The following is a 20,976-nucleotide window of genomic DNA, read 5'->3' on the forward strand; positions in this document are numbered from 1 at the left end:
TAATATCAATTTATGAAACATTATTTGATTAGTTAAAATTTATAATCTAAAATATATGATCAATGGACTATCTCGTTAAAAATGTGTTTTATAAATTGGGATAACAGAGGAATTCTTTATAATTAAAACCAAACTGACCCATACAGTTATACATCAGATTAGTATATGAGTCTTCTAAAGACTGAAATTTCCAACCGACCGTCCACTGACTTCGACAGACGACAGCTGCTGCGTTAATGGAGCTGAGATAAGGCCAAACAACAAAGAAAAAATAAACAAGTGTGAAAATACACCTAACATTAACTTGTAGAGTTTTTCTTTTTCTTCTTTTTGGATAGGATTAAAGAATCATCATCATAAAGACATATTGGTTTGCCTCAAATTGCAAGTTTTTGAAGTTGGGGGAGAGTTTGGCAGACACGTGGTATTTGTCTGATTCTCCAACCCCCACCCCCAACCCCATGATGTCCCCATTTGCCCTACTCAGCACTTTACTCTGTATGTAGAGTCAAAGAAAAGAGAAGACAACACAATATAGTGGTGTGACTGGTGTCCTCCTATTAAGCAAACACACATTTTCACCCTTTTGTAAAAGGGGTAGGACATTTCTTGGAAAGATTTGATTTTTATTTGGTTTTCTTGTTTTTTGGGTACTTGGAGATTGATTTGGATTTGTGGGGTTAGTTGATAATTTAGGTGAGATGGGGAAGAAAAGGGGTTTGCCCAATTGGGTTCCTGATGGGTGGAAGGTGGAGGTTAGAACACGCAAGAAAGGAAAGAAAGAAAAGGTATTTTCTTGTTCATTCCTCTTTTCTTAATCTTACATTTGTTTTTGTTGTATTTTGCATTTGGGATGATAAAGATTGACGCTTTGTTCTATTTATTTCTGATCTTCCATTGCAACTGTTATTCTTGGCTTAATATGTAGTAATATTATACAAAACCACAACTTTGCTTTCCATAACTATTTCCCTGGTTGTGTAACTAAGGGCTACTACTTTGTGTCTTCTCCTTGTTGGATAAATTAGCAAGCTTGATGCCATGCTTCATCTGTATAGACAAACTAGGCAAAGTAATTGAACTTAGTAAGGGATACTTTGTTGAGCTGCATGCAAGCTGATCCAGACATCACTCTTAGAAAAAAGAAAAAAGGGCAAGTTTTGGGAGTTAGTCTTCTTGCTCTAAACAAGGTTTTAACTGAAGAGGTGCTAGTTTGCTTTTATGGCTGAAGTAGGTAAAGAATTCAACATGCACTTGTTTGTTGAACCTTGTAATGCCTGGACAATATAAGTATATGAAATGTCCTAGTTCTGGTGATTGGTTGAACTTTCGTATATAGTTTGTTATGTGTTACTTTTCATCTCCGGCCAGTAAATTGTCTCTGGCTTAAACAACAACAACCATGCCTCAGTTCCAAGCTAGTTAGGGTTGACTATATGAATCTTCACTGTCTATGCTACTCCATTTAAACTCATCCCAGGCTGTTTCTGGCTTATGACTTTCTTTAAATCCATTTTTACTTTTGAGGGGAGTGGGTGGGTAGGTGGGTGGTCTTGTGGAGTCATAGTAGTATGATATGTCAGCCATTGCATGTCAAGTTTAGTGAGGCACCATTTTGACTTGGTCCTCAACTGTTGTCTCCTCTATAGTAAGGATTAAATTCCCTCGGTTAGATTACATAATGGATTGGATAATTAGTTTTATGTTCACAAGCCGCGTGTCTTGTCCTTAGAATGATGCTAGTGGTTCTCACATCTGATGCTTTTGTTTTTTCTATGTTCACAAGCCACGTGTCTTGTGCTTGGAATGATGCTAGTGGTTCTCACATATGATGCTTTTGTATTTTCTATGTTCACAAGCCACGCGTCTTGTCCTTGGAATGATGCTAGTGGTTCTCACATCTGATGCTTTTGTAGTCTCTATGTTCACAAGCCATGTGTCTTGTCCTTGGAATGATGCTAGGTTCTCACATCTGATGCTTTTGTTGTCTCTATGCTTTTATGCACAGTAGTAACACACACACACACACGCACATATATATATATATAGTATAGTAAAAAAATTCGATGAAACGGTGTCACTTGATACCCCTTCACTCAACGTGGGTCTGCCCCTGGGAGAGAGAATGGTTGAAAAATGGCTTTTAAAAAAAGAAGAGAAAACTATTTGGAAAGAGAAATGACAATGAATCTGACGTGGATGGCTTGTCAATTATACCTGATTGGCTTAAATCTTGTTGTGGACTCGGAGGGTGGTAATAATTTCACTTCGGACAAGTATAGGGGGGTCATAGGATTCTTACAAGGTTAGGTGTGTAGTTAGAAAAAAAGGGACAAATTAGAGGGTATTTATGTTTATCCCCTATTTATATTGTAGCAAATATAGTTTGTATGTTCTTTTTCCCCATAGCTCGTTTGCTAGCATCTTATAATTGAATTTCAGCCCTCAAATTGTTTGTATATCTTAAAACCTTAACCCCACAATCCTAAAATTTTCTTTTACCATCCACCAAATTGATATTATGGTTCACATCTTTAAGATGTAATTTATCTAAGCTTTGGTCTCTAACATTGATGTGTATTTATGCTGATTGATTCTGGTGATCTGCTATTTCCTTTTTGGAAGATAAGGTGCCTATTGTGCTTTTGGTGTTTTAAGAGTACAGAGGTGCCAGTAAACCTGACATTCCATTTTGGTTGAAATGAGAAGAAAATTTAAGATTCTTTGAATGGTGTGTGGCAGGGAGTCAGCTCAGATTCAGAGTCTGCTATCTTATAACCCAACTTGTAGAATTGTCCTTGTGAGGACCATTTTATCTTTGCCAAAATGGACAAACTACATACTGCAATCTGTGCTTTTAATAGAAAATACCAAGTTTGGAAATTTTGCTTGAATGCGATGCTATTATAAATTCTCTATTCCAGAAAGGATGAATTTTGTTTATTCAGTAAGAAGCTGTGTAGTCCTATAACAGTTCTACCCGTCATATCCATGCCAACCTAGTTCTCACGCAACCGCTTGCAGTTTTCCTTGTTGTGCTATGTCTTTTTCCTAATGCGCCATTATGAAGCAGCACATATTAACCGCTTGATAGTCCTGTGAGTGCTTTGTTGATTTTTACTTCAGAAAGTGGGATGTATTGTTTGCCAATGGCAGTTCCTGAAAGCTGGAGTCATAAAAGTTTCTGCTCTCCCACCTTGAATCCATGCACATTTTTATGAATAGAAATGTGAAAACAATAAGATTGTTATTCCTCTCCTTCGTACTGGTTCCTAACCACTAAACTGCACTTCTGTATTTCTGACTGTATCTATTGTGTTTATTGCAGTGGTATATTGATCCCTCAAAAGGACTCAAATTCTGCTCCAAGGCGGACGTTCTTCACTATCTTAGCAGTGTTGACAGTAATTGTTCTAATACAAAGGAAATGGAGAAGAAAGGCACCGAAAAGGTCTCGTTGGTTAATTTATATTTTCTACCAATGTAGTGCAACCTATTTTTCCCCCTTTTGTGAGGGGAACCTCCTTTACATGAAGTTCTCTCCTTTTGTATTTGCCCTTACAGTTTCTCTGTTTTCCACGATATAGTGTTTTACTGAGAAGACTGCATCAGAAGGGTTGCCGCCAGGATGGATTAAAGAATTGAAGGTCAGGAGAAAGGGGCGCAAGATCAGGAAAGATCCGGTACTAACTCCCTCGTTATTTTCATATTTTAATGTCTACCAGCTTAGCAATAACTGGAAATATGTACTTATGTGATTACTTAATCGCCTTTGCAGTATTATATTGATCCTGTCAGTGGACAAACTTTCCGCTCTATGAAGCAAGTTTCTCGGTTCCTTGAAACTAGAGAGCCGGGAAGGTTTGAATCCACGCCCAATAATCGATGTCCTGATACAGTAAAACTGGAAGAACCTTCTTCTTCTGTAAGTGTGAATGTTTTTTGCACGCTCATTCTCATTTACGGGTATTATCCTTTACTTTGGTAGTTAAAAGTCCATAGGTTTTCATAAGCTAGTTAGAATCCAAGAGCTCTTGTTTACAATGATTTATGGAGGTAATTAGCAAGTAGAGAAACATGGTATCAAAGAAATTTGAATTGTATGATAAAATTACACCTCAAATTACTGGAATTTATATATCTTTGTTAGTGGAAATGGTAGTATTCTTATTTTTTCACCAACTTGGCCACAGAAAAGTCTGTCCTGTTCATACCTTACAAAGCTTATTTAGACATCTGTAAACAAACTGTTTACATCCAACTCTAGAAAACTTTGTGAGGTTCTGAATATTAGCTGATCCAACTTTGAGGGGAAACCTCCAAGAAAAGAATCATTCTTTCCATAGTCTTTTAGTCATGCTAAACGTTTGTTGGTAATTTCAGATTTGTAGCATCTTCTGATCTCCTTTTCCTTCATAAAACTAGAGGAGATCAGACTCTTAATACAGTACATTCTTCACGACCTCCTTTTGTTATAATCATTTGAAACCGTTTATTTGTAATCCCATTGCATACAGGGCAGACTCCCACACATAAAACTCGTTAGGAAGACTTCAAACCACTTAGCCATGCTTCAAATTCTCCATGGTATATCTTGATGAACTAATCTTTTTGTTTGTTTCTGGTATTCGCTAGTTTCCTGCTGAAGCTGACAAGCAGATGTCGCTAGACAGTGATGCATCTGGCAAGGAAGTTAATTCGAATCAGAAGCTGAAGTTGGGTGCTGAACATATGACACATTCCAGTTGCGTAGAAGGCGGTATGTCATCTTGTGAAGGTATTGCTCACAATTGGAACGTTCTGATGTTTCTGTTTCATATGGAGTATTTAAATGCTTTATTTATGCTCTTAAGTCATTAATTTATTGTAAGTTCCTTTTCATTCCTCTGGTACAGATTTCCTTGTGAATTCAAGAATTAATTTATTGCTGAAATTCTTTTAATATGTTGGAATCGAAATTCTTTTGATACTGCAGCCTCTAGATGGGTCAAGAGATGTCATTTTATGTCATCAAAATTCAAATACTCTAGATGTCAAGTGTTTTTTAAGTAGTTTATCAAAATGAGTGGTTCTAATTTGGAAGTGAGAAATATTGCAGGTTTAGGAGATGCTGTAGCAGGGGAGAATGTTGGTAAAGTTGTTTCAGATCCTGCAAGTGAAGAACATCAAGAAAAGGACGATGATGGTGAAGTTGTCTCGGATACTGCTAGTGGAGAACATCAAGAAAAGGAGGATGATGGTAAAGCTATTTCAGATCCTGCAAGTGGAGAACATCAAGAAAAGGAAGAGGATTGTAAAGTTGTCTCGGCTAGTGCAAGTGGAGAACATAAAGAAAATGAGGATGACGGTAAAGTTGTCTCGGAAACTGTAAGTGGAGAAGATCAAGAAAAGCCATCACGAGATGGAGCGGAAAAGCATGACCAGAAAACATTTCAGCGGAAAAGAAAAAAGGGTATGAACTTGCCTCGCAGAGCATCCAAACGGCTTGCTGGTATTAAAGCTGATACATCTCTTAAGCTCCAAACAAATGATCAAACCCAGCTAACTTCAGTTAGACAGCAGGAGAGGACACAAGCTGCCACCTCTGATAACCCTTTGAATTTTATTAATACCAGTAAGCATGTTGCAACTACAGTAACTGGTATTACCATCAGCAAGAAGGTAGAAACTGGGAGTCTGACGATTAAAAGGAAAAAGCGTCTTGTTACTTCATCACAAACGGAGCGAGAGAAGAAGCCTTCTCCAGCTGAACCTGCAAAAACTGTCCTTTCTAGCTGTGAAGGCGATAAGAAAGGTGAAACAGATCTTGAGTCATCTTTAAGTGATCTTTGGACGGATCCCTGCATAGAATTTGCAATAAAAACTCTAACCGGCACAATTCCAGTCATAAACGAAAAGAAAGTGGATGAGATCCCGGGTTCTAGTTCGAGCAAGCCCTCTGTTAATACTCCTTCCTCTGTGGGCTTACCTTCTGATGAAATATGGGCAGATCCTTGCTTCATGTTTGCTGTCAAGACTCTTACTGGTGAAATACCGATAGGGAACGACTTATGCTCTCAGAAGATAGTCCAGCAGCAATGCACTTCATCACAATTCCAAGGAAATAATGGTTTAGTATTACCAAACATCAGATTTGAAGAGTTTGGCCAGGCTAATCTCCCGCGCTATGCAGCACCAGAAATGTCTGCATACAAGCAACAGCCTGCAGTAGCCCCTAATGCATACCAGAATCGTTGGTTCGCTAAATTTGGTTCTCATCGGCCTTCACCACTTTGTTGAGAAAGGTCATGGTAGATTGTAACTTAGCTTAAGAAGTTCAACCTAGCTTGTAGAAGTATCATTATAACTAAAGTGCCTAAGTTAGCACAAGCTCAAATTTTCAAGCTGTAAAAACTATGATGTAAAAACATTATTCACAAACTGCCTGTTCTGTGTAATTGTTGTTGTAAAACTCTTATGTTAGGCAGCTTTTCATTCTGCTTCATAGACCAAAGGAGAAGAAAAAAGAGCATGGATAAAAGGAATACAACTTTTGCTTTTCAATGGGCACTAGAAATGTCAGGTCAATATGAGGTTGAGAGAGCTATGTTACTTTGAGTCTCACATAGCATTCAAAATCGAATTGAAATTGATTACTTGAATAGAAATTTATTGATAATGGGTTATTGATTTAGCGGTTTCGGTAAGTTTTTGATTTTTTCTGATTATCAGATTTTTGTTTTTAACGGTTTGAGGTTTTTTCTTAATTGATTGATCGATTAAATTAAATAATTATATTTATACCATTTGTTGTATAAAAAGTATTTGACTTAGAATTTAGTTTCATACTTTTATTTCTGGTTGTCTCAAACTCTCGCATATTCTACAATTTAGCAATGTTTGTTTTTGAGAAAAATGTAATCTCTTAATTCATTTGGTTTGTCACCTTGTTTCTAATTAATTATAATTTTGAAAACTTTTTTAAAATTTTAATTATTTGATAATCTAATTAGTTTGACATTGAAACGTTTAATAAAACATCTCAAAAAATTGAAGACAACTTTACAAAGTCAATATTAAAACATGGTTGAATCACCTTGAAATGAATTAGACAAATTAAGAAATAAAAAATTAACCATAAATTTAATTGTATTTTTAATTACAATTACATTGATAATAAAATTTCAAAAATATGTGCATAATAATTACTTAGAGATTAGCAATATATTTTAAATTTTAATTAATAGTAACAATGAATATATAATTTTCTTATATTCTACCCAGGTGTTTTGTTCGGTGCTCCTCCCAATGGCCTTCATGAGATCTGTTCGTCTCTTTTATGTATGTATGTATCTCGAGCCTTCATCTTCTTTAGGTTCTTCGTTTAATCTTGCCTTTTGGACGAATTTATTTCTTTTTGTGCATCTTCGGTATGTTTTCGTATTTGAGCGAACTGAATTTGGGGTTTTTTTTGGTTATTTTTGGGCTTAAAGCCACTGCGCTTTAGGGTTGAGCCGCCCTTGAGGTGTATCGGAAACAGCCTCTTTGCCTACCTAAGGTCTGTGTACGCTGTATCTTCCCTAGGTTACACTTGTGGGATTACTTGTTGTTGTTGATTATCTCATATTAATAAGCATGTCGGTTTATCATAACCTATGCTGTCTCCAGGCGCTATCATCCCTACACCTTCCAGATGAAAAATATTTACTGTTATCTATTAAAAACTGTGAAATTTGCAGAAATGGATTGTAAATGTTTGTTAGAAATTCTCAGGGGTCTTTTGGAACCTGCTACTTATCATTTAGTCTATTAATGACATTATCTACAATGAATTCTTCATTTTATCAAAAGAGTGTTTGACAGGTTTTTTTTTTCTTTTGTTGGTTCAGGGTAACCAGTTGGACTGCAACTGCTTGAAGGATTGAGTTACATTGAGAAAATGAAGTAATGTCTCTTCCTGTTCTGTGAATTCTGTTTACATCTTGGGCTCGCTTAAACTCAGATTTCAGTTTCTAATGAATGCCACATAGACACGATTGAGAAAAGAAATACTGTATGCACGTATTAATTTACTGTAAGTAGACTGAATGTGCTGTTTGGGACCCAAAACCTGTTCATTTTTTCTCCTGTATATGTGTTCCATAACATGTTTAATACCTTGAGTTATGCTTTACTTGATCACAAGAACAAAAAACGGTTCCCTTGAAAAACGGTTCTCATCATGATTTTAATTTTTGTTTTATCTGTTCTTCTAAATAACTGGACTTATTTTGGTCTGCCTGCGGTATGAGTATTGTTAGCAATGCAAATTTAATTGCTTCGAACATTTTCTGTTTGTGTAGAAGGGGGCATGTTAAGTGGGATGAGGCAAATTTGGGAGAAATTGAGGCAAATAAACCGGTGAGGCAGAAAATTACTGAACCAAAGACACCATATCACCGCATGATCGATGATGATGGTATGTTCATGAAATTGACTCCTCTTTTTATGTCTGTTTGTCTCAGTTCTAAATTTTTTGTCTCATGCAAGCTTCATATATTGATCAAATAATGTGGTGGTGTGAGCTGAGCTGTCATTTTCTGTCTTTCACATGCCAATCAGTCTCTCTTTAATAGTATTTGATGCTTGGTAGGCTTATAGATAGATGAAACATGATTAATGTAATAACCTGGTTTTATACTCTTGCTAGTCTTCTTTTTCTTCTTTTTTCTATTTTTCTTACCCTGATGATTTATGCACTTACTCCTTTTTTGAATAACTGAGAAACCCTCCGAGGGCTAATGGCACACAATTCGAAATTCGGTAGATAATTTGCCGAACTATGTACTCTTCTCTACTTAAATACTAGGCTTTGTATGCGACAGGTTCAAACCCATGACGTGCGCCTAACACATCACACTTCGTGCTCTTACCACTAGACCAAAGCCCAACAACAACAATATACCCAGTATAATACCACCAGTGGGGGCTGGGGAGGGGAGGATGTATGTAGACCTTACCTCTACCTTTGTGGGGCACTAGACCAACGCCCCTGGGGGATGATTTATGCACGTACTGATCTTCTTTTCTTCCCTTTTTAGATTAGCTTCCATGAGAGTGATGGTTTGGGTGGAAACATTTTAAGAAGTCAACTTTCTTCATCAATTCTTTTTTATTAACAATTAAACTTATTTGGATCATTTGGTAGTATATTTTGTAAACATCCTAAAAGTTTCTTTACATGGTGCTTATACTATTTAAATGTTTTTGTAATGCTACTGGTGCATTTTATATTTCTGTTTAATTTTCTTTCTATTGTTATTTAGCTCAGGGTAATTGATTATTTTTCTCAAAGTTAAAATGTCAAAGTTGATGTATATTCTTCTCAAAATGTCAACACCTTTGAAGTTTCTTATATGGTGCCAAACCTTCTATAATCTTTTGGCGGTGGAATATAAGAGTTACTACCCTTATGTTTGGGTATTTGAAGCCTTAGGTTAGGCTTCTAATAATGGCATTGATGCTTAATTTATTATTATGTATGAGAAAATTGGATTATCCAAAAGCTCCAAAAAATTCTTGAATGATTGATCTTCCAAGTAAGATTTCCGTGACTTCATCAAACACAGACATTCTGGTATTTTTTTCCTTTATTTGAGTCTAATCCTCGTTAGTGTATACAGTTTCTATCCTGCCACTAAGAGAATTACTGAGCATTATTAGGGGCTTTGCGTGATTTTATTTCTCGTTACTCCTCTGTAGTTCCAGTTCTTTTGCATTTGCAAGGGTCTCATTTGGTATGAGCTGTTAAGACATGATGTAGTTACTCTATCTAATTGAATTTATTAAGCAGATAGGGTTTTCTCTTTTTCTTTGTTCAACTCGGGCCAGATTTATCAGAAACATGTTTGGAACTCCATTTTTAGGTTAAATATTTTTTGTTTGGATACACATGATGGAGTTTCACCTATTTCTTTTTACAAATTCAACCTCCAAAAAAAAGAACTATACAGTTGCACAAATTGTAATTACATCTAAAGATGAAATAAAATAAATACACAGTTGAAAATTTGTTGTTTTGACTAAACATATTTTTGTAGTAAAAAATTGATAAAATTTCAGTCAAGTTTTTTTTTACAGATTTGGAGCGGAAAAGAAGAAATACACACTAAATTGGAATAAATAACCATTGTACCTAAAGAAGATACAAAGAAAATATAAAGTTGGGGTAAAATATGTGTGGTATGTTAAGAAGTAAGAAGAAACGCAAAATTTGGAACAAATAAACTATTGTATATGATTATGCAGCAATTAACAGTTGGAAAGTACCTCTTTAAAAGCTGATTTTTCAATTTTTCTTCATTCTCACACGCTTAAAAGGGAGTGTATCGATGTTCGGTGCCAGGAGTCCAGGACAACATTCTGGGGGTGAAGGCAATCAAATCGTCAAGTTTAGGGGTACATCATTATGTGTCCTATATGACTAGTCTTGTGTCCGCTGCATGAGTATGTATTCAAGGCGGCTATGTTGTGTTTTAGTAGGTTTGTAGTGTATCTTGAAAGATCCACCATATGAAGTTCTTATGCTGGTGTGATACTTGCTCAACATGGTTATATTGAAGAAAACATGAAGGTTCCATGTAAAGTAGCTAATAGATAAGCTCTATAGTCCTGCTTTTTGATGGACTAATCATTCATCTGTATTTAGAGAGGAATGTTTATATTGGTCTTTGAATGATAGCTTCTATCGCCTAAATCTATGCAAGTTCATTTCTTCCTCTTGACTTTTTCTGATTTTGGTGATGTGGTAGGATCTTTATCTCCTCTGCGGGGTAGTTTTGAGGAAGGCAATGGTGATGCAGTACATGCAGAAGCCATACGCAGTGCATTGAATGAGATGGCTTCTTCCAGTAAGAATAAATCCCAACGGTCTGGCTGGACGTCATCTGAGGATGAAGCCGATGTCATGGACCAAGATGATGCAGGTTTAGTTTGATCTTCAAGAGTTTAAAACCCAAAATACATTAAATCATGTTTCTAATTCTTATTGAATGTCTGGTGTACTTAGTTCTTCAGGACTACTATTTTCACATTTGTTAAATTTGTCATAGGTATATATGCTTCTTGACATTCATTTTCTGTCTTTTTCCGTCAACAATCTTCACTTATCTGACACTACATGATCATATTGATAATCAAGGAGGGAAAAAAAGCATTATGCAATTATATTGGTTATTCAGTTTCTGTTCACTGCCCTTTTATTTGCTTAGTTATTTCGGTTATCAAGTGCTTGATACCTTCTTTTGGATCATTATGAGTGTTTCTTCATCCCTCCTTTTTAATTTCTTTTTCCCTTTGGGTTTTCCTACCTTTTGATTTGAAGACTTGGGGTTGGCTTGGGTGAGAGAGAGCCAAGAGGAGGGAAGGGGGGTCATTGACGTCTGAGTTGGCTAGCGTTGCAGCCAAAGGAAATTGTCTTATCCAGTAAGCTTGAATAGAACTTTCTAGTTCTGTTTTACCCTTACCCCTATATGATTGGGGCCTTTCAATTGATTGATTTCGCCATGCACAGACACGGGAGACAACCCTCTTTCTATATTGGGTTCCTTTTTTTCTTTTCTCAAGTGTATTTTGTTACTGGTTGAGTTTCATTTGCACTATTCAGTGATTCGTATTTTGAATGCAAACTCAAGTATGCTCAGGTATCTGATATTTTTCTGCAATGTGATAGATTCTGGTTCAAGGAAGGGAAAAAACTTCAAGGACCACAGACGAGCACACTATGATGAGTATAGGAGAGTCAAAGAACTCCGTAAAAAGGGCGAACAAGCATCAGACGATGAGGATGAGGATGAGGATCTTGTGGGAAAGGATGGAAGGTCTGATTCATCATCATCATTGAGTACTGCTGTTAAGGACATAGAGATTAAGGAAGGTAGCATGGACACTTCTAAATAGTACTCTTCCCAGGCCTTGGAGCTCAGATCAAACCAGATGAACATTGCCGATTTTATTTTATTTTCATACTCCCTTTGTTTATACCCGTCTAACTTCTGCTTGTAACTTGTGTATTAAAGATTTATCAACCTTAAGGATGATAAATAATAGTCACCGGATATAGTAGCAGTAGGTTTTTCTTGTAAACTCCTTTGTGTTAACTCACATGTTAATTACAAAAAATTCTAGAATAATTAATAGTGCCAAGATTTTTATCACTCCTTTAATAATCCAAAGATCAAAGTATCAAACTAAGGATTCGTGTGGTTTGGAGGAAAATATTTTCGGAAGAATGTACTTTAAGTTTTATAATGGCTGGTCAAAATATTTCAAAAAAAATTTGTTAGAAAAACGAGGTCTTTGAAAATGAGGAAAATAACTTTTCTAATGGTAGTAAGGAAAAAATGTTTTACAAGTGATGTTTCAAGTTCATTACCTCTTCTTCACCCACACAACCCTTACTCCATAACTTTTCTCTTCTATTGTTGTATTTCCTCCCTTTTTTTTGTTTGTATTTATTTAGAAAAAAGTATTGAAAATATTCTTGAATTTGACGTAAATTATTACTTACGTCTTCGAATTATTGATTGTGAGGTCAAGGAACATAGGACTCTTGGGGGTTGTTTGGTAGGGAATATTAGAAGAAATAGTTCAAGTATTATGTATAGTATTATTATTTAGTATTATGTTTGGTAGGAATTTGGGTCTATGTATAACTAATTCATGAATTAGTTATACATCCTACATGATATTATAGGATGTAATACCTTTCATTTGGAGGTATTAGTAATACATAGGACTAATACCATGGGATAAGTCTATGAAAAGACAAAAATATCCCTCAAATCATTTTAAATATTTTGTTTATTTTCTTGATTTTATGTTTTTTATTTGTACTAGTGAATTTATTTAAATAAATTAACTTATAAATTATTTAGAGAGTGTTGTTTGTTACTAAATAAATCCAATACAAATCAATACAATATTTGAAATGTGAGTTGTTTAACATTTACTAATTAAAAAGACAATATATATATATATATATATATATATTTTTTTTTTCTAATTATTTGTATTTCGAACAATTTGTAAAATTGCATACATATTAAAACTACAACTTGCAATTTTTATGTGTAAATGTAAATGATTTATTCAATTTTACTATTGTTTACCGTCTTTTCGGTTTAAAAGTAGATGGTTTATTTTTTTAAAATTGAAAATTGACATTTTGTGAGTCATCATTTATTAAGATGACAATTATTTATCCTCAAATAATTCAAATGAAAAAATAGCAAACATGAAAATAAAATTGTTCTTCTCCTAGCTAATTAGAAAGCTATAAAAAATATTATTGTCCGACCAGTGGCGTAGCCACATTGGGGTCAAGGTGTCCAATTGGACATTCTTCGTTGGAAAAAAAATATGTATATAAAAGTAAAATGATACACGAAATGATTAGATAATATATTTTGGATACCCTAAACATAACAAATTGTTATAGCCCAATGGTTTCACCTCCTTGAAAGGAGAAAGCGCTCATGTGTTCAAATCTCACTTTTTCTACTTTTTAAAAAGAGCTTTTGTTATGTTATTTGCGGACACCATTTGTGAAATTTAGAGTATTTTCCCATTTTTTATTTTTTTTTTCATTGAAATACTCTTGCTGTGGAGGTAAAGAGACGTTAGCCACAACTTGGAAGTCAAACAGACAATGCGAAAGAGTTAGATTTTTTTTCATTATTGAACAAGTGAAATTGCAGAGAGAGAGAGAGAGCCGAGAAAATTAGCGTCAAATGGCCGAATCGAACCCAATAGAATCAGCTCTACTAAGCTTCAAAAACATGCAATCAGATAAGCTCCGTCTTCTCCACAAAATCCCCAAATCCAGCAGCGCTAGACGTGCTGGTGCAAGAAATCGCAGATGCTGCTAACCGCAACGGCCGAGTATTCGTATACGGCGTGGGCAGTGAAGGATTGATGCTGAAAGCTCTATCCATGAGGCTTTTCCATCTCAGTTTATCAGCCCAATGCGTCTTCGACATGAACACTCCTCCAATTGGTCCCCCGACCTCCTAATATCCTCCGCCGGTCCAGGTGGTTTCTCCACCGTCGATGTGATCTCCGGAGTGGCCAAATCTAATGGCGCTCGTGTACTGTTGCTGACAGCTCAGCCTGATTCGGGATCTTCAATGAAGTACGCGAGTGTTGTTGCTTATATTTCGGCTCAGACGATGGCTGATGATAATGCCGGAGACAGAGAGAAGGAACGGCCGCTGCTTCCGATGGGGAGTGTATACGAATGAGCGATGTTTGAGATGGTTGTTTTCAAATTGGGTGAACTTTTGAAGCAGAGTCCTGAAGATGTGAGAGCACGCCATACCAATCTGGAGTAAGCAGAAGTTAAACATTTGTGTACTGTATTTGGTTCTTCACTAAACTAGATGTTAATCTGCTTGCTTCATGCTTAATCTGTTTGATTATACTTGCTGAATTTAGTACTTTCGACGCAGATATGCTGAGCATAAATTTATATGTAAAAAGTTCATTAAAAATTTCAGTGAATAATCAATATGAACTCATTAACTTTAAATAGGTAATGGATTTAAGAAAGGAAAAAAAAAACTTAAAAATTGAATCCATAAAATTAAAATCCTGAATCTGCAATGTGATTTTTTTCATGATGAGTTCCATCATTTGAAAAAACTGTTATGCTATTCAGTTGATTGATTAATGGAATAACTGATGATGGTTAGAACAAGAATTTTGAAAAAGTGGAATTCATGTGTAAATGGTGATTGGTGGCTATGAAGGATTACTTCTTTAAGTTTATGAATTTCTAACCTCAAGTTAATATAAAATAATAATTAGATTATAATTACAAAAGCAATAATATACGTAATTCTATGATTGTGGTTCAAGAGAATAGAGTGTATGCAATTTTATCACTATCTTGTGAATGTAGAGAGATTGTTTCAGGCAGACCATCGGTTCAAGTGCATCAAATTCAAGTACAAAAAAGAAAAGATAATGCAGAGAAAATCATAGCAACTAATAAGGATAGAAAGAAGGAACAAAAACAACAAAATGATGTGATAATACTTAATAGCATTGTATACCATAGATGATAATAAATATCAAAAATAAGAACTATAATAATACCGTCAATACAATAACAAACACCAACAAATAATCTAGCATTAAAACAAAGAAAATGTCATCTAGCATAATAGTACTGGAAAACCAAACAAGCCTTGATATTTTTGAATAGAATCGATATGACGTCTAAATAAAAGTAAAATGAATTCATTAGTATATAATATATGAATTTAAGTTATATATAATGAGTAAAAAAAGGGTATAATGTCCAAATACAAAGTAAATATGAACGATACAATTTTCTTTTATAATTTAATCAGCTATAGCAAGTTATTACTTTGTCAAATTACCATGTTCAATTTGTCAAATAAAATTATCTAATATTGTAAGTCAACATAACATAATGGTGTAAAAACCTCATACACTATAAATTCACAAAACTTATAGCCATTAATTCAGCAACATAACTGGAAATACTTAAGATATACATAATTTCTTAATTTTAATTAATATTTTAATTTCATTTCTTAAGCAAGACTAGACATAACACATAAGTTGATAAGAGTGTGGTAATTGATAATTAAAGTCAAAAAGGAGAAAACAAAAGGAAATGGCAAGTGATGGAAACTCTTGCATATGAGACGTCGTGGTTAATCACTAATCAAACATCCGTAATTAAATTAAGCATGATACTTCTCCTAACCACATTTTAATTTGCCTCTAATTACGTTAGCTGTGCATGTACCTACCTACGACTTATTCTATATTGTAAAAAAAAACATGATTTACGCATTTCGCTTATAAATATAAATATTTATCATCTAACTATGGTTGGTGATATGTCATTCTACTTTAAATTATTTAACATAGTACAAATACTAATTAACAACATATATAAGTATTTTCAGTCAAATGTTAGGTTCTTGGCATAAGTTTCTTTGGAATCCTGCAATATGGATCGGCTACTTAGTTACATTTATGGCATGGCGTTAAGTAAGCTCCTTCTATTGTGAATATAAAATAGAGTAATAATTGATACAGGAGTAAAAAAAATTGTGGGAATAAGATAAAGATCGGATTCAAACTCCATTTTGACTCTTTCACCTTCCCACAAAATTACTACTCTTGAGTACGCTCATGGTCCAAAAGTCATTTTACTATTAGTATATAGTTTTTCATTACCATTCATTTGACTTTAATATGTGTTATTTCAACTGAGGATCTATCGATAATAACCTGTTTATTTTCATAGGATAGAGCTAAATAAAATTACGTACGCATCAACCATCACCACTTTCTTCGGATTTCATATATAAAACTATATGGTATATGTCATCGTTGTTATATTTGTTCGATTTTAATATATTATTATCCAAAAATCCCAAACAAAAAAAAATGGAAGTAGAAATGTAAAAGTTAAGTAAAGCAATCCCATCACATGTGGTGTTGTTTAACCCTAAAAATATCTTCATGAGAATTTTAGGCAGCCCTATTTTTCTATAATGCGCGCGCAATCATGTCATAGTTATGGGTCAACAAGATTGATGTGCTTAGGCCTTAGTCTACTAAAATATTCCTCCTTACATTTAATAATCACTGCATTATTATGTTTGGATAAAATATCTCCAATCACGTAATGAGTTGAATAGATCTTGAGTTTAATTCAATCTCATCCCTTAACCAATATCGGAGATTCAACCCCTCCATCCTCATGTCCAAACCTACAAACTGAAGCACATTAAAAACATTGGTATATTACAGTATCAAATAAATTAAATTTAGCAATAGACAAATTTTATAGCTAAACAATAAAATTCGTCATTAATCCTACTTAGCGATGAATTAGCAATAGATTTTTGCCAGCTACAAACAAAATAGCGACGAAATGTGTAACTAATTGTCTTGTCATCACATTAAAAATAAAACAAATAAATAGTTATATTTTTTTTAAATAGTAATTATTTTAAGGGAAAAGGGTCAAAAATACACTTAACGTATAGAAAATGGCTCAAAAGTGCCCTCCTTCCACTTATTGGATAAAAAATGCCCTCCCATCCACCTATTTGGATAAAAAATTCCCTCAAGGTTAAGTTTAAGCCTAAAATTACCCTTCCTTTTAACAAAAGCTATGTGACATAAATAATTTTTTAAAATTAAATATGTGGTATTATTTTTATTTATCCACATGCAATTAACTAAACCCAATTTCATTCACAATCATACCTATTAACCCAAACCCATTTCTTAAAAACCACATATTTAATTAAAAGAATTTTTAATGCCACATCAGCTTCGAATAAAAGGAAGGGTAAGATTAATGAATGAAAGATAAAAGATCAACAACTTCTATTTACAACATACATTTTTTTTTAAGAAAAAAGATGAAATAAGAAAATAAACTGAAGGGATAAATTAAACTAGGTGCTTATTTAACAATAAATATCACACTCCTTTAGGATATTTTATACACAGAACTATCTTGTTTGTCTAGGAAAACAAGTTGTTTGAAAATGACTTCTTTATAGGGAGTAGAGAAAATAAGTTTTAAAAGTGATACAGAGACGTTAGCCACAACTTGGAAGTAAAACAGACAATGCATAAGAGTTAGATTTTTCTCATTATTGAACAAGTGAAATTGCAGAGAGAGAGCCGAGAGAATTAGCGTCAAATGGCCGAATCGAACCAAACAGAATCAGCTCTATTAGCCTCAAAAATATGCAATCAGATAAGCTCCGTCTTCTCCACAAAATCCCCAAATCCAGCCGCATTTGACGTGCTGGTGCAAGAAATCGCAGATGCTGCTAACCGCAACGGCCGAGTATTCGTATATGGCGTGGGCCGTGAAGGATTGATGTTGAAAGCCCTATCCATGAGGCTTTTCCATCTCGGTTTATCAGCCCACTGCGTCTTCGACATGAACACTCCTCCAATTGGTCCCTCCGACCTCCTAATATCCTCCGCCGGTCCAGGTGGTTTCTCCACCGTCGATGCGATCTCCGGAGTGGCCAAATCTAACGGTGCTCGTGTACTGTTGCTGACAGCTCAGCCTGATTCGGGATCTTCAATGAAGTATGCGAGTGTTGTTGCTTATATTCCGGCTCAGACGATGGCGGATGATAAGGCCGGTGACGGAGAGAAGGAACGACCGCTGCTTCCAATGGGGAGTGTATACGAAGGAGCGATGTTTGTGCTGTTTGAGATGGTTGTTTTCAAATTGGGTGAAATTTTGAAGCAAAGTCCTAAAGATGTGAGAGCACGCCATACCAATTTGGAGTAAGCAGAAGTTAAAACATTTTCGTACTGTATTTGGTTCTTCACTAAACTGAGAAGTAAAATCTGCCTGCTTCATCCTTATCTCCTCTTCCATGCTTATATTGTGGGACCACCTGTAACCATATAGAGTAATATATAGATATAATTAATATCTACTACTATTTAATTAACCACTTATCCTAATAGTGCATCTATAGTGGAATTTAATAATATTCATTGGTGGATATATAAGCTGTCATATGGGACTAGATCAAAGTACGTGGCAATTTATTTTTATTTTTAATAAAAGACATTCATAAAGACATATTTATTGAATGTTTTCAAATATGTGGGGAAGGTTTATAATATGAATATAAAAAAAAAAAAAAAAACGAACCTGATCTTGTGAGGAAATGCTGGATGACATTCTTCTAGTTTTTTTCTCAACATCTATTCTGCTTCCGCTACTCATGTTGATATCTTTAATATATAGTTTTTGCAACATTTATACAAAAAAAAATTAGTTCAAAGGGAACACTTTTGCTCTTTTATATATGTATTTCAGCTACACATGTAACACACGTATTCAAACATAATGTACTATATCTATGTATGTACAATTTGAGAAAGGAAAAAATAAAACACATATATTTAGGGCCGTAGATGAATTTAAGGTGATGAGTACATTATTTTCGACTTGAATTATATATAGTGTGTGACTATGACCTAACAGAAAAATTATAAAATTTTGACCAAAGGTACTGTTGCTTTCTTTTTTAAGTTATTTTAATTAAACTTATTTTAAGTTATTTTTAACTTTATCAAACGTTCAAAAAAGCTAAAAGTAACTCAAAAATAAATTTGATTAACTTTTAAGTAAAAAATTATATTATTGTTTTTCTCCTTTGTCAGTGGTCGAAATAATAACAGAACTGTAATATATTGTTTTTTTTTTCCTCCCGGACAGAACAAAAGTCAAGGAAAAAGACTACTGCTACGTACCCTATGACAACCAAAAAAAATATCTTCTTAGTAAATAGTACTCTTTATGTTTTAACTTGGTTTGTTTATGGTTTTGATTTGATATGTAGTTTAAGAAAATAAATAGAATTTTAAATTTTATAGTCTTAAATTAAAGATAAATATGTGAAATGTACTAAAATGTCCTTAAATTTTAAGGTCTTAAACATGTCACTAAAAAGTTAAAATTAAGAAATTGGGTAATGCTAAAAAATAAAAAATCATTCTTCTTTCTAAACAGACTAAAATAAAAAGTAAAACGAAAAATCAGAAACGAATGGATTAATGGAGTACTATTTTAGTGACAGTCTTAAACATGTCACTAAAATGAAAAGTACTAGTATTATTTATCAACCTTAAGGATGATAAATAATATTCACTGGATATAGTAGCAGTAGATTTTTCCTGTGAATTTCTTTGTGTTAGCTCACATGTTTATTACATAAAATTCTAGAATAATTAGTATTTTTATCTCTCCTTTAAAATAATCCAAAGATCAAACTAAGGTTTCGTGTGATTTGGAGGAAAATATTTCTGAAAAATGTTCTATATGTTTTATAATGGTTGGTCAAAATATTTACAAATTTCTTTGTCTAGGAAAACAAGTTGTTTGAAAATGACTTCTTTATAGGGAGTAGAGAAAATAAGTTTTAAAAGTGATATAGAGACGTTAACCACAACATGGAAGTCAAACAGACAATGCGTAAGAGTTAATTTTTTTCATTATTGAACAAGTGAAATTGCAGAGAGAGAGAGAGAGCCGAGAGAATTAGCGTCAAATGGCCGAATCGAACCCAACAGAATCAGCTCTACTAGCTTCAAAAATATGCAATCAGATAAGCTCCGTCTTCTCCACAAAATCCCCAAATCCAGCAGCATTAGACGTGTTGGTGCAAGAAATCGCAGATGCTGCTAACCGCAACGGCCGAGTATTCATATACGGCGTGGGCCGTGAAAGATTGATGTTGAAAGCCCTATCCATGAGGCTTTTCCATCTCGGTTTATTAGCAGACTGCGTCTTCGACATGAACACTCCTCCAATTGGTCCCTCCGACCTCCTAATATCCTCCGCCGGTCCAGGTGGTTTCTGTTGGGTTTAAGATCTTTTTTTCCCTTTCTATGTGGATAAATAAAAGTCTTATTAGGACTAGCCCACTTTAGCCCATAACCCAAAATATTATGTGGCATATATAAGACTTATTTGGTCTTATTTTCAGAAACACAAGAGAGAAAAATTAAGAGAGTTTCGTTTTAGAGATTGAGAGAAAAAGAGAAAAATCCCGTTTTTGCTTCTAGAAATTTTCTGCTCAGGCAGTCCGCTTCAGACAGAGTTTGCCGCTTCATTAATCGTTGGATCGTGCTCAAATTTGAACTGGGAGTTCTCAGCATCTGGTTCTTGAAATTCAACGGTGGAGATCGGATTTGGAGGTCTGTAGCTTCTTATTTTGGGGCGTGAACAGTAGCGCGTTTTTGGGTGAAATCTCTTCTTTAATTCTCTAGTTTTGGTGCAATCTTGATTTGTTGTTGCTCGTTGTTTGGCACTTGTTTTGTGGCCAATTTTGGAGAACAATTTTGTAACTCTTGGTGTTTATAGTAGAGCTTTTGGTCCTGTGGTTTTTTACTCTTCACATCGAAGGGTTTTTCACGTAAATC

The 20,976-nt window shown here is 34.4% G+C and overlaps 4 protein-coding genes and 1 pseudogene across 8 annotated transcripts; all 5 read left to right on the top strand.

Annotated features, from left to right (window-relative positions):
• Positions 1-226: 226 nt before the first annotated feature.
• Positions 227-6,449, top strand: LOC125860317 (methyl-CpG-binding domain-containing protein 13). 3 transcript variants are annotated; one of them, XM_049540248.1, is made up of 6 exons: positions 227-788; positions 3,329-3,451; positions 3,588-3,683; positions 3,779-3,925; positions 4,636-4,759; positions 5,099-6,449. In XM_049540248.1, exons 1-6 carry the CDS (start codon positions 702-704, stop codon positions 6,277-6,279), a joined length of 1,758 nt encoding a protein of 585 aa, XP_049396205.1. In that variant the 5' UTR covers positions 227-701; the 3' UTR covers positions 6,280-6,449. The 3 variants fall into 3 exon arrangements, with proteins under 3 accessions (XP_049396205.1, XP_049396204.1, XP_049396206.1); XM_049540247.1 differs by having other exon boundaries at positions 228-788; positions 4,636-4,777; XM_049540249.1 differs by lacking the exon at positions 227-788 and adding an exon at positions 987-1,234 and having other exon boundaries at positions 4,636-4,777.
• A 781-nt stretch (positions 6,450-7,230) lies between these two features.
• LOC125858505 (protein phosphatase inhibitor 2) lies at positions 7,231-12,098 on the top strand. 3 transcript variants are annotated; one of them, XM_049538297.1, is made up of 6 exons: positions 7,280-7,324; positions 7,473-7,537; positions 7,869-7,923; positions 8,322-8,437; positions 10,770-10,943; positions 11,690-12,098. In XM_049538297.1, the coding sequence occupies exons 3-6, from the start codon at positions 7,919-7,921 to the stop codon at positions 11,914-11,916; spliced, it is 522 nt and encodes a 173-aa protein (XP_049394254.1). In that variant the 5' UTR covers positions 7,280-7,324; positions 7,473-7,537; positions 7,869-7,918; the 3' UTR covers positions 11,917-12,098. The 3 variants fall into 3 exon arrangements, with proteins under 3 accessions (XP_049394253.1, XP_049394255.1, XP_049394254.1); XM_049538296.1 differs by lacking the exon at positions 7,473-7,537 and having other exon boundaries at positions 7,231-7,324; XM_049538298.1 differs by lacking the exon at positions 7,473-7,537 and having other exon boundaries at positions 7,269-7,320.
• Positions 12,099-13,748: 1,650 nt separating this feature from the next.
• LOC125858503 (uncharacterized) lies at positions 13,749-14,527 on the top strand (annotated as a pseudogene).
• Positions 14,528-17,478: 2,951 nt separating this feature from the next.
• On the top strand, positions 17,479-18,405 carry LOC125858502 (uncharacterized). The gene has a single exon (XM_049538294.1). It carries the CDS (start codon positions 17,720-17,722, stop codon positions 18,326-18,328), a length of 609 nt encoding a protein of 202 aa, XP_049394251.1. The 5' UTR covers positions 17,479-17,719; the 3' UTR covers positions 18,329-18,405.
• A 1,697-nt stretch (positions 18,406-20,102) lies between these two features.
• LOC125858758 (uncharacterized) lies at positions 20,103-20,723 on the top strand. The gene is made up of 2 exons (XM_049538567.1): positions 20,103-20,403; positions 20,635-20,723. The coding sequence occupies exons 1-2, from the start codon at positions 20,103-20,105 to the stop codon at positions 20,721-20,723; spliced, it is 390 nt and encodes a 129-aa protein (XP_049394524.1).
• The last annotated feature ends 253 nt before the right edge of the window (positions 20,724-20,976 follow it).

Source organism: Solanum stenotomum, chromosome 3, assembly GCF_019186545.1.
Source record: "Solanum stenotomum isolate F172 chromosome 3, ASM1918654v1, whole genome shotgun sequence".
NCBI classification, from domain to species: Eukaryota; Viridiplantae; Streptophyta; class Magnoliopsida; order Solanales; family Solanaceae; genus Solanum; species Solanum stenotomum.